The sequence below is a fragment of the Sus scrofa genome, chromosome 1, assembly GCF_000003025.6.
Source record: "Sus scrofa isolate TJ Tabasco breed Duroc chromosome 1, Sscrofa11.1, whole genome shotgun sequence".
Classification (NCBI taxonomy): domain Eukaryota; kingdom Metazoa; phylum Chordata; class Mammalia; order Artiodactyla; family Suidae; genus Sus; species Sus scrofa.
The window spans coordinates 42,762,514-42,776,651 of NC_010443.5; the positions used below are offsets into that span (position 1 = coordinate 42,762,514).

Below are 14,138 nucleotides of genomic sequence, written 5' to 3' on the forward strand. Positions count from 1 at the left end.
GGCTGACTGTCTTAAGATGGGAAAGCAGCAAGAAAGTCAAGGCTCCCTAAGTGATGCAAAGCAAAGAATCAGAATGGGAGGGTGCAAAGCCTTGCTTTGCTCTTCCTCTGCACTCTGCTGGGCCTCTACTTCCTCATCTGTGAAATGGGGTAATAATGATACCCCAGAGTGGTCTTTTCAGGATTCAGTGTGTGGTAAATTATAATCAAGTTCCCCTCACAGTACCTGGTAGGTGTTGGACAGAATTAAGTCATTTTTCTCCTTTACAAGCTTCTGCGGTTTCATTTGTAGAATGGTGTAGCATTTAGAATTCTTCATGCTTTCTGAAATGTGAAACTACCACTCATCCAGCAAGAAGAGAATTGCTGAGAAGTGTGTGCATAATGCTTTATACATCTCAGGTCTCAGGGGCCCCCACTAATTCTAGGCAGAGACAGCACCAATGTCTCTGTGGGGCCTGGATGGTCAAGAGGAAGCACTGAGGGCAGCCTCACTGAGCTGGGGGAGGGGGCTGGAGGGAAGCCATGTGCCCATAGGCCTAAGTACAGAGCAGTCAGATCTAGACTTGTGCCCATAAACCAGGGGTTGTAGTGCAGATGGCTGGTCTGTGTGCCATCTGTGGCTCATGGATATTTTTTCCCCTTAGCTAGTAAACTTTTTTTTTTTTTTTCCTAGACCCCTGGAAAACCTGGCTCAAACCTTGACAGTGAGCTTAGTATTTTTTTTTTTTTTCAGAGTGTTTTATAAAAATGGCTGTAGTTAGGGCCTTCACTCCTGTTTGGCCACATTCCCTACTATTTCCAGTTGCCCTAGACCTGCCCTTTCTGTTTCTGCCAGGCCCTTGAATTTTCAGTCCCTCTTTGGAATGCAAGGTGGAACAGGGCAGAAGCCGGGGAGGGGAGCCGGCCCTGGACACACACCCAGAGTTTGAATATGTCCTATCCCTCCATCCTAGTGCTGCTCAATGAAATATAGAATTCCATTAAATTTGCTTGCCAGATAAGCATAAAGACTTTTTAGTATAAGTGTGTCTCATGCATGCTTTTTTATTTCCTAAATCTGACACCCTTACTCTATCTTCATTTTTTATTCATGCGCTACCACGGATAGGCACTCAATAAGTAGTGATTGCCATTGTACCATTGGGAAGAAGAACCTTGGAAATAGAATACCTGAGCAACCTTGGGAAAGGGAGAGGGAATGAATATATTCCAGCATTGAAAACAGATCAATTGAGCAAGGTACTGAATGGCTAGAAGGGTTTTTCTCCATGCTGCACAAGAACAGGTAGAAGGTGGCTGGACTCAGGCCTTGCCCAGTACTGTGTGAAGGGGTAAATATCCCCAGGACTGTCTTAGGCTGCATCCTGACCTCCCCAGTTAGGTGAGAAGGTGTTAGATGCTATAATTGCAGTAAACTTCAGGCTTTCAGTGTCTGTGAATGCAGTCATACCATGCTCTGTATTCTGTCACCTCTCCATGACATTGACCTCTTTCCTACCCTGTAAATTTCCCTCTCCTCTGTCCACTGTGAGTGTAGCTAAGTGCCTCCTTTCTTTTGCTCTCTTCTCCTTTATCTTTGTTTAGCTCCCAGACCTGGTGGGACAGTGAGGTGGAGGTAGATGAAGGCCAGGATTGGATGTCTCCCTCCAGCTAGGTGCATTATCAGATCTAATCTCCTGGCTGTGTTGTAAGGAAAACAATGCTATTCTTTTATTTTAATAGACATTAATTTTTACAGCAGTTTTAGGATCACAGCAAAATTGAGTGGGAGGTATGGAGCGTTCCCACGTATCTCTGCCACGGTCCACCCCTGTCTTCCCCAACGGTTAATATTCTGCATAACAGTACGGTGTTTGTTTCCATTGACTATTGTTTTTCTTTTTTTAATTTTTTCTTTTTATGGCTGCACACACTGCATATGGAAGTTCCCAGGCCTGTAGGGTGAATCGGGGCTGCAGCTACTGGCCTACGCCAGAGCCATGGCAACACCAGATCCAGGCCTCATCTGTAACCTGTGATCCAGGCCAGGGATCAAACCTGCATCCTCACAGGTTCTTAACCTACTGAGCCACAACGGGAACACCTGGTTATTGTTTTTAAAGATGAGAAACCAAGAGTCTGAGAGGTCAGACCTTTAGGCAGCCAGGCTCCGGTTCCCCCAGCCGAATTCCACCCACCCTGCTTCCTATGACAGCATCCTCAGCACAGGGTATCCTGCTGGCTCAGTGCTCCTCTCAGCCTCCACTCCCACAGAGAAATGTAGGGCATGGGATAGCACCAGATAAGAGGAAGGGGCAGCTGGGTTGCCGTCTGTCTTGTGTTCCCATATCTAGAAATTCTAATCCAGAGAATAAGTAAGAATTTGGAGATGCTGTGACTTGATTCCCTGAAGGCACTTCTTATCTTCTTTCCTTTCTTCCATTTCCATTTTCCTCCAAAGCTTAAAGGGAAGAAGATTGGTACAGTGATTCTAAAAATGTTTTGTGTTGAGATTTTTATCTGAAAGTGTCAGAAGTTACTTTCATATGACAATCAAATAATTTCAGAGAATTATTGGTGGAAACTACCGACAGGCTTTTAACATCAGTGTTTTTCAAAGCATCAACTGTAAGCATAATCCGAAGAGTGAAGGCCACCAATTTCCACCTTAACAATCAGTGCGGTAGTCTGACCTCCCGCCTTAGTCCTCACCTGAACCACATGCAGCATTCTCTGTGTCCTCTAGAACAGGGGGAATGTGTCACTGGACTAGAGTTTTCCCCATTAATGCCAAAGGGCAAGCTGTGACATTTATGAGCCAAAGAAGTCCTCTGGCCTGGCCCCTAGGTTCCTCTTTTCTTCATTGTGGGCTGAGACATGTTAGCTCCAAAGCCAGCTGGCACCAAATTCAAATTTTTACACATCTAGTTATTTTAAAGATACCCCAAACAAGCAGATTTTTAGCCAGTTAGAGCCTCCCTGCTTTATATAACCCTTGAAACCTTACCCAGAGTCTGTTGGCCATTGATAAGATAGGGTCTTGTGTTTTTAAGACCCCAAGCTGCATCTGCCCTTCAGAGTTCTCTCACCCAGAGACTCCTGGCCATGCCTTCTGAGTGACATTAGGCGACATGGAAGTTTTCTCTCTGACTTGCTCTCCCCGGGAGTGGCCCTGCCCTCCCCTCAGGCCTCTGGGCAGCCTCATGCTGTGAGGGATTTCCCCTCTCCTGCAACCCTGTCCATGTACCACCCAGTAAAGCTTGTTGTGTGTTACTGCTTCTGTGGACATAGCTTTTTCCTAGATCTGCCCCAAATTCCTCAAGCAAATGCCCTACACTTTGTGTACCTGGAACAACAAGATTTCAAGAAAGTCATACATGAACCTTTAGAACTAAAATTGACCTGTATTGAAGTTCCCGTTGTGGCTCAGCGGTTAATGAACCTGACCAGGATCCATGAGGATGCGGGTTGGATCCCTGCCCTTGCTCAGTGGATTAAGGATCCAGTGTTGCCATGAGCTGTGGTGCAGGTTGCAGGCACAGCTCAGATCCCACATTGCTGCAGCTGTAGCATAGGCTGTAGCTCTAATTCAACCCCTAGCCTGGAAATCTCCATGTGCTGTGGGTGCAGCCCTAAAAAAAAAGGACAAAAGTCAAAAAAAAAAAACAAAAAAAAAAACAAAAAAACAACAGTGACAAAAAACTATAGAAATAAATACATAAATAAAATAAAATTGACATATATCACCTTACCTCTGGAGAAGACCCAACAGGGTCTTTCTTCATCCTTTTTCCCTCCATTTTTTGGGTACTAAATAGTTGTATGTATTTATGGTTTGTCTGCTATATAGGATTGCCTGGTTTTGTGTATATTTGCCCTTCCTGATTATGTATGTTACTAGGAAGTTCTTTCAGATTGTAGAAACCAGAGAATAAATTGAGGTTTTTAATAAAAATAATTATAATGCCTAGAATTTATGAAGCACTTAATAATGCATCACACAATGTGTTAAGTTCTTTATGGGTGTTATTTTACTTAATTCTAGTGACCAATGAGACTGGTATTTTTATTTATTACATTTAATGAACGGGGACAGTAGGCTCAGAGAGATTAATTGCCTCACTGAGAATCACACCAATGATGATGGAGCTTGAATATGAACTCAGTTTGTTAGATGCCTGTGCCTGTGACCTGCTCTTATACATTCCTCCTCAATAACCAAGAGGACTTTCTATAAAGGCACATGGGGAAGTAAGCAAACAGTCTCAGCAGGCAAAGAGTCATGCCTCATACAGAAGAAGATAATTCATCAACATTCATGATTCCATAGCATATTTTGTAGTTTTGCAGCAGCTCTACAAACCCAACATGCTTCCCCTGGGGCACCATGCAAAAAACTGAGCACCCTGTGTCTGCTTCCCAGCCTCCTCTTGTTTTTCTCTCCTTGCCTCTGACTCCCTCATGGTTTCATCTGTTTCATGACTCCTTATGCCTTTTGCTCTTTATGTATTTGTACTTCTCTGCTTGTACATCTCTCTCCAGCCTCCAGATCTCTGTGACTATCTCCCAGTTACACTCCCGTAGGTAGACTGGATGATTGGGGTGGTCCATCCATTGGAGAGAGCATCACACCTGGAAAAGCTTATGGCTGGCCCTCACTTGTCGCCCTTTGAGTCAGGCACCAGGCCCTGGATCAGCCAGCTGGGGGCCAGCAACCCAAATCACACTGTCAATCTATGGACATTTCATGTAAGACTCCACAGCAGGGGCCGGTACATGGAACTTGAACTTGTATCTTTTTAAAAGTGAAAAGCCCCCAAATCCTCATCAGATGTGTCTGGAGAAAACAGTAAGATCTTCAAAAAGATTTTTAATGTGCCATATGAATAACTTAAGGTCATATGATTAAAGTGTTAGCAAATAAAGGTATTTGCTAAGGGAAGCTCTTGGGGGCAAAAATGGAAGTTGTGAAATCTACACATACCTGGAGAAATTCAAGTGTATTTTACTTTGTTCAAGGCTTCCCATGGCCTTGATTAAGACATGAAATTGAAGCAAACTATTAGGAACAACGATCGAGTTGTGCACAACATTTAAAAAATTTGAAGTATATTGATTTTCATTGCTGTGTTAGTTTCATGGTACAGCAAAGTGATTCAGTTTATAAATATATATATAAAATAATCAGTTATATATATATTCATTTTTATATATAGATACATATATTCTTTTTCAGATTATTTTCCATTATAGATTATTACAAAATATTGCATATAGTCCCCTGTGCTACACAGTAGGACCTTGTTATTTATCCGTTTTCTACATAATAGTGTGTATCTGTTAATCCCAAACTCCTGATGTATTTCCCCCCTTCCCCTTTGGTAACCATAAGTAGTTTGTTTTCTATGCCTGTGAATATGTTTCTGTTTTGTAAATGAGTTCATTGTATTTTTTTAAGAGTCTGCATGTAAGTGATATTTGTCTTTGGCTTACTTCACTTAGTATGATATTCTCTAGGTCTATCCATGTTGCTGCAAATAGCATTATTTCATTCATTTTTACGACTGAGTAATATTTGTGTGTGTGCGCGCATGCGCGTGTGTATGTATCCTATCTTCTTTATTCATTCGTTGATGGGCACTTAGGTTGTTTCCATGGCTTGACTACTTGCGAATAGTGCTGCTATGAACATTGAAGTGCATGTATCTTTTCAAATTACAGTTTTGTCTGGATATATGTCCAGGAGTGGGATTGCTGGATCTTATGGTGGCTCTATTTTTAGTTATTTTAAGGAACTTACATACTGTTCTCCATAATGGCTGTGCCAATTTACTTCCCACCAACAGTGTGAGAAGGTTCCCTATTCTCCATACCCTCTCCAACATTTATTATTTGTAGTGTTGTGGGTTTTTCTTGTGTGCACTCCAGGCATATGGAAGTTCCCAGGCCAGGAAGTGGACCTACACTGCAGCTGCAGCAATGCCATATCCTCTAACCCACTGTGCCAGGCTGTAGATTGAACCCTTGCCTTTGCAGCCATCTGAGCCACTACGGTTGGATTCCTAACTCACTGAACCACAGTGGAAACTCCTGTTAGTTGTAGACTTTTTAATGATGGCCATTCTGATTAGCATGAGGTGGTACCTCACTGTAGTTTTGATTTGCATTTCTTTAATAGCTTGTGATGTTGAGCATCTTTTCATGTAGTTATGTACAACATTTACTTGGTTTTCTTACTGTTCTCTTATGTTTATAAACATTTGTGAGTGTATAAGAAGGGAGAATGTTAAGCTTCTATACCTTATCTATTAGATTATAAGTGTGATTGACTCTTGTCAGTCCTTTAGCATCTTACCACTCACAGTGCAGTAGACGCTCAATAAATGGCATATGGAAGTTCCTGGGCCAGGGATTGAATATAGGCTGTAGTTGCTGCAGTACTGGATCGTTTAACCCAATGCATTGGGCCAGAAATGGAACCCTTGCTTCCGCAGTGGCCCAAGCCACTACAGTCGGATTTTTAACCCACTGCGCCACAGCGGGAACTCCACTAGTTGAATTTTAGAAGTGACCTTGTCCTGTCAGCTCATGAGCACATGGAGCCTAGAGTCAGCATAGAGTAAATGCTTTTATTTTTATGGTCCCTCTGCTGGCTAGTGACCTAATATTGTAAAAATCGAAGCTAGTAGCATTTTGATACTTTTGAATATTTGTGTCATAAATCTGAGTTAAAAAGTTGATGTTATGTATGTCTTGTGAATTCAGTCTCTTTGTTATTGCACACGCACATGCACACACACACACAGGAAGTCTCATTTGGCTTTAACATGGTGAATTCTCTCCAAAGGTGACCACCCACTGAAATATGCATTAACAAACAGTATGACTGTTCCTCTTCATTTCACAGATTCATGGAGAACCACTCTTGATGCTCCAAACAGGACATTTTGACCACGTCATTTTCTTTTTCTTTTCTAATTTTTATTCATAGAAATCCCATGGGCTGAAGAACTCACTTTGAGAAACATATCACAACAGCTTTTGAAATGTAGGCAGATAAGCAAATAAATGTCAGATTTTCCCTCGGGGGGTGGGGGGAGAGAAAGAAAATTCATATATGTCTCAGAGGTAACTCAGCGAGGTTCTATACTAGTGGTACATTGTATAAATGATCATTTTTGACAAAGCCATTTTCTATAGGAGAACTTTATGCCAGCATTGAATTATTAATGGTATGTGGCACTGGTTTCCATTCAGACCTGGAGCTGAAACAAATCAGCATAACATCTTTTTTTTTCTGTTCTTGCATCAGGTGTATTTCAGAAGCTTTTGAATTTATAAAGTATCTGTGGAAATTTACAGGAATGAAGAGTTTACCAAATGTAGTACATTTAATGGGAAAACCAAATCAAATTCAGATGTCATCTCAAAGTGTTTTGGTACCTAGTATTCATGTACTTAGTCTTTTCAGTTTCATTGGTTTCTATTTCTGTGATGTGAATTTAATTGGTTTCAATATAGGCTTAAAATTCAATTAAGTGTGTGCTTATTTGCCATGTGCCAAGCTGTGTGCTTAGGCTCCATCACACAGGCTGTGCTCATGTAATCCTTACAGGGTATACCCTCTGAGGAACTGGGATCCAATTTTTCAGATAAAGAAAGTCTCACAAAAACTGTGATTCATCCATAATTATGTGCCTAATTGGTAGTATTATAGTGATTATAAATCAGGTTATTTTACCTTCAAACCTATTATACTTTCCAATAAAATTAATATATAAGGAGAAGATCTCAAAAACACTACTTTATACAATTCTGTTGATTGTTAGAAGATCAACAGTCTGATTCATCAAAGGAAGATTCTGTTGCTGACTCATTAAAGGAAGTTGATGCCATTGGCTTTGGAGTCAAGCCAACACAGGGATGAATCTAGCTCATCAGCTCTGGAGAAACATGACTTTGAGTAAAGTTGTTTGTGTTTTAACTTGTAAATCTTAGTTTCTTCTACCACACAATGATAATACAGCATATTTCGTAATGAGAATAGAATACAGTACTGAATATAGAGCATTTAGCAGAATACCCAGCAGATAGTATAGATTTTGGAGGAGCTATTATTAGTAGCAGTAGTGGTGAGATAGGAAGATAACATACAAATTAATGAAAGAAAGATGTGCATTATTGTTTTTAAGGACAAAGGAAGACTTTCTTATTAATAAAATTGTGTTGATCTCACTGAAGATTTTTAGTGATAAACAGCCTTTATATAGTATTTAAACTTTATGCGATACTTTTAAAGATATTTTAAAATATGGAACCAGATTAGAATGTTTCCAGATTATGTCCATATTTTAATTACTGTTGAGAATGGATTAGAAATAGCAGCATGAATAAATTCTGGACAGGTAAAGAGTCCTCAACCCTTGTATAAAAATGTATGCAAAATAATTATTTACAGTATATTCTTGGAGTCGCTGAAAAAAAGTTTGTACAACTATTATGCAGTAGAGATACAGCTATTTTAATAGCCTCTTAGAGAACAATTTCTCCTATTGAAAGTCACTTTCTACTAGAGTTAATATCTAGCACAATAGATCAGAACTTTTGTCTATAAGCCAGCAAAACCTGATTGGTTTTCTGTATATGCAGATAAATTAATTTTGTTAAAATTAATACCATTTTTAAAATGTATACAACTAATTCATGGCAGAGAGTTTTAGACTTTAAAAAATTCCTGGTATAAGGAATCTAGGTTGGGAATATATAGAGTCAGTCTTCAGATTACATAGGTATACACAGACATGTATGCAATTAAAGACTAATTGTATTTAAAGTGAGCTGAAGTTTTCCAAAATCTGTATATACATATGGAGGGTTTTTTTTTTTTTTTCATTTCCTATGATATTTAAAAATACTTCTCCAGGAGTTTCTGTTGTGGCTCAGCAGAAACGAACCTGACTAGGATCCATGAGGATGTGGGTTCAATCCCTGATCTCGCTCAGTGGGCTAAGGATCTGGTGTTGCCATGGCTGTGGTGTAGGTCACAGAATGGCTCAGATACCAAGTTGCTGTGGCTGTAGTGTAGACCCCCAGCTACAGCTCTGACTCAACCCCTAGCCTGGGAACTTCCATATGCCGTGGGTACGGCCCTGAAAAAGAAAATCCTCCTTATAAACTTAGTCAAGATACATCAAAGTGTTTACAGTGATAACCTTGGATATTTGTCTGTATACTAAGTACAGAGACCCTTATGCATAAATATGAATTTTAAGTATAGAGTCTTTGCAGATTTAATGTGTCATGAGAATGAAATAGATAAATGTAAGAATGTTTCATCCTTTTATGATAAGCTAAATTTCTGTTGCTTGCAACTGACTTTTGAAAATGATATGATATTAAATAGGACTAAATGGATTCATAAAAGAAAAATCTCCATTTGTAAACATAAAGGAACGATGTGTTTTTATGTGTTATGTGTGTGTTCCAGCTTATTCATGTTATTGTCACCCTTTTAATTAATCATCATCCTTTTAACTAAGCAGTGGGTTTTAATGTTTTAACCTTCAGATCTTCAATATATGATGTATTTTGAAGCAAAAACCTCTCAAAGTCAAATTATAATCCCGTTTTCATTTCTTTTCTCAGATGATGAAACATGCCTGGAATAATTATAAACTTTATGCCTGGGGAAAAAATGAACTGAAGCCTGTATCAAAAGGAGGCCATTCAAGCAGTTTGTTTGGTGAGTTAAAATGTGCATTGGCTCCTTAGTGACAGTAACTTCTCTCCAGTCAGCTGAACTTGTGGGTGCTGGAGAAGGCTTGCATGACCCTCCATACTGTGTTGTTTAGGAAACCTGCACACCTGCTGGAGCTGCCTGAAGGGAATGTGCATAGCCTGACCTTCAGATAGAGCACTGGCTGCACATGAGAATCACCTGTGTCCCTTGAAAAACTATGGCTGCCTGGGGCACACTTCCAAAGATTCATACTTAATAATGATGGGGGCACAGCATCATGATTTTTAGTTCCCACGTGGTACCCAGCAGAGGGGCATTTGTTGGCTGCATTAACTGCTTCCTGTCAGGTAAAAGCTGTGTCTTATCGATAAACTGGCCAAGACAGCCAGCTGTGGTGACCTTCACTGTATCTCAGTGACTTTTAACTTTGGCTCTAAAGTTTTCCTGTTTATGCCAGGGACGAGTACACAAGGATGTAGTAGTACGTTATTTGAACTTCCATTTATCCCTTTGGCATGCATTTATTGCTTTTGGTCCTCACAGCATCCCTCTGTGGTTGGTATGCTGGGTATTAATAACGCTCTCGTGGTGGAGTTGAGGAAGCTAAGGGGCAGAAGTGTTAGATGGGTTCCTGGGTCACAGGGCTACCCAGTACCCTTCTCACTATACTTGATTCCTCTTTAGTCACCACAATTTTGTCTGTAAGTAACAGGATGAACCGGAGGGAGTCTTGTTCTGATGCTTCTGAATTCACCTTAGAAAAGTGACTTTCTGTACTTTAACTGATGGTATTAAATAGTATCAAATCATATGACAAACAACAGTATCAGCCAACACTGACTATGTGCTACATGCCATTTGTGCATCTTCTCATTTAACCTCATAATTATATGCATTTTATAGATGAGAAACATGAAGCTCAGAGAAGAGTTTGCCCCTACTAACTGGCTGAGCTGGGACTTGAACCCAGGTGTGGCTAAGGTCAGAGTCTGCTACTGATCACCACACTGTGCTTTTCCATTTATTTAGGACCTTCCATGTGTTTGGCCCGCTTTCTGTCACTGGTATTAATAAACACAATACAAGTCTTTGCAAAGATCATGGCCTAGTGCAGAAGACATATATAAATAGTGAATTGTCACATCTACTATGTGTTCCGAAGGTATTCACTTGAAGTTCTGAAGAACGGTCAGCTCTTGGGTAGGGAGAAGGGCATTTCAGAAACAGGGAGAGCTGGAAGAGTGGGGGAAAGGCTGATTGCTATCACAGTGACACATTTTAGAGATAAAACCAGCCCTGGCCTCGTGGCAGTACAAGTGATTTCAGATATTTCTAAAGTAGTGTTTTGGGGACATGGTGATGAGTCAACATGGGTGACGAGACGATGAGGGGAATTGGACAAACTCAGAAATTTCATGCAGACCAGGAGGACTTAATTTTTTATTGTTTACTATAACTTTTTAAAAAATATTAATTCCAGTTTTGCTTTTATCTCTATGAAAGTTGCTCAAGCAATTAAGTCAGTTATGTGCAAGTTTGCTGTCATCTTTATTGAAGGGATTATTTGGTTCTCTGTTAATACAGTGATGGTTTTCAAATTTATTATGAAGTCTTAAAAGCATACCGAGTCTCTTGGTATGGGATGTGGAAGTGAACATTCTATTCTTAGGAAGTTTACGGACTAAAAGGAGATGCATATAAGTAGTTCTAATGAAAGACAGTGTGATAAGTGCAAGAGCAATGTTAAGTCTTCCCGTCAGGGGAGTTCGGAGGAAGTAACTGAAAGTCAGGACTGGCTAGGAGGATGAGAGAAAAGGTTAGGATCCATCAGGGCTGCAAAGACGGGGTAGAATTCCATTTTAAAGTAATCATTTCTTAGAGCTATCACTAAATAATTTTAGATCTAATTATATGTAAACAGTGTTGCACAGGTGCACTTGGATATAATGACATTGAAATTAATATGTGTGTTGCTCCTTGGTTTCAGGTCTGTGTTTTCTTTAGTTTTTTTTGTTTTTGTTGTTGTTGTTGTTGTTTGTTTTTTGTTTTTTCCTTGCTAGATAATGGAATCGCAAGTTAAATTTCTAAGATTTATTTTCTGCAACTCAGAAGAGACTCTAAAGATTAGTGTACCAGTCTATAGCCTGTGATAATTTTTAGTTTGGTTTTGATGCAGCTTTTAAATTTTCTTTCACTGAAAGGATTTTAGACTGTGTTCAGTATTCCTGTTTACTAAGAAATTTGGTATTGCTGGCTCCCTTCCAAGGTATAGTCAGTTTGCATGTATGTGCCTGTCAAAAATGTTTTGTTAAATAAATATCTCTCTGATATTTTCAGGTAATATCAAAGGAGCAACAATAGTAGATGCCCTGGATACACTTTTTATTATGAAAATGAAAAACGAATTTGAAGAGGCAAAAGCATGGGTTGAAGAACATCTAAACTTTAATGTGGTAAGTTAAATAAAAACAGCCAATTCAGTTAACATGGATAAAGTCTGTTGTATTGTGGAGCAGATTATTGCACCCTAGCAGAATCAAATCAGGCAGTTTTAAATAGTATCATACTATATTCTTAAACTTGCCCTCTCTTGTTACACAAATACATGTCTTTGATTTTGGCAAGTTAACAGTAAGAAAAAAGAAATTAATATTTATTAAGAACTCCATGTGCCAAGTAGTCTTGTTCAAGTCCCCACAACCCTGTGAAGCGGGTATTATTTTCACACCTTTATAGATTAGAAATTGCAGCCTTGGAGGCTTATCTAGACCATGCAGCTACTTGTGTGTTAGAGCTGTGAGTCTAACCAGGTCTGTTTGGCTCCCCTGCTCCTGCTTTTGCACTGCACCATGCCGTGTTATGATTTTGTTAAATGAATGTTTGTTAAGTGGAGCACAAGGTGTCAGATGGTGTGCTGCAGTTCAATGAAAGACCATAAGAGAAACTGAAATAGAGAAGTTTATTACTTACAGGTCCTGAGAAGGTACATATCTCACCTTCAGGGGCCACATCAGGAGATCAAGGCAGAGTACAGACAGACAGATAGGACCTGGGGCACGTGAGTTTATTAGGATAGGTGTAATGCTTTGGCGTTCTGAAGTTAAGGCCAAAGGGTCAGTTCAAACCACAGAGAGCTGGTTTTGGTGAGCTTTTCTAAGGGGAGCACAAAGGGAAGGCCCCAGGAGGGTTGGGGGAGACCAATGTTCACAAGGGGGAGTCATGCCAGGAACTGACATTGGCTTGTGACTCTGGGACTGTTATTGAGAGCACACTCTTACCTGAGGGACTGATGTTCATTTAAAGCCCCCACAGGCCACCTGGCCAGAGTGGATGCTGAGCCAGTAATGTCATGAAACTCTCCGCAAGCATCTAGCAGCAGCTGCATCCACTTTGTTGATCATAGACTCTTATCAGAATAAACTTTTGTGTGTGTGTGTGTGTATATATATATATATATATATATATATATATATATATAATATTTTTTAAAAGATTTTATATTTGTACCGTCATTTTTAACAGTTCTCAAAAACCATTGTACAACAAGATTCAGAATTAAGGATAGTGGACACTTCTGATACTTCCTGATAATTTTGCTTTGGGAGGACTACATCTTGGCAGAGCCAATCTAATTCCACAGTCATTGTTTTACCTGGTAATGAGGTTGACAAAGAGTTTGTTTCTGTCGGGTCCATAAATTCATTTTATCATTTTTATAGATGCCACATATAAATAGTATCATTTGATATTTGTCTTTGAGTTACTTCACTATTAGTATTATTTTAAATCTGAGTTACTTTGCGAAAGTTCTTAGAAACCTCTTGCCTCTCTGGTAAGCATTCAGTAATATCTGTAAATCTCCATAATGAGACACAGGTAATGTGCTGCATGTTGAGGTTGGACAAAGAGTGTTGCTTTGTAGACCTCTTGGCTTTGTGGAGCTCCTGTTCCCCCACAGACCCAGTGAGGACACCAATGTTGTTCAGAATATTAAAGGTAGCATAAAGCTGAGTCTCTTTCCTACCTCTTTGGATTAAAAACATGTATAAATTAAAAGTTTTAATATTTTGTTCCTTCTCCTCTAATTAATTGATATATCTATATATAGATATATATATCCCATTTTGGAGGTCACTGCCTTAAAAGACAAGCAGATGAATCTATGTTTAATCTTCCTTATAATTGAATTTGGAATATAAAGAAGACAACATTCCAATACAAAGGGACCTTGGAGATCAGTGTGTTCAGTCTTTTTATTTTAAATATGAGAAAATAAACTCAAGGAACAAGTGATTAGCTGATATTCTGTAGCTCTTTGGTTGGATATGACCTGTGGTAGCTCCAATAATACCAGTAGAACTAAGTGTGAAAAGTTAAGATAATGGAAAAAATTAGGTCTCTTTTTGAGGGTTTCTTCT

At 39.5% G+C, this 14,138-nt stretch overlaps 1 protein-coding gene across 2 annotated transcripts in view; it reads left to right on the forward strand.

Moving 5' to 3' along the window:
* The window catches only part of MAN1A1 (mannosidase alpha class 1A member 1), a 166,569-nt gene that overhangs the window by 32,792 nt on the left and 119,639 nt on the right, over window positions 1-14,138 (forward strand). For both annotated transcript variants that reach the window (XM_021082358.1, NM_213885.1), the window contains 2 exon segments: window positions 9,627-9,723; window positions 12,058-12,173. In XM_021082358.1, coding sequence (XP_020938017.1) covers window positions 9,627-9,723; window positions 12,058-12,173 — 213 coding nt within the window.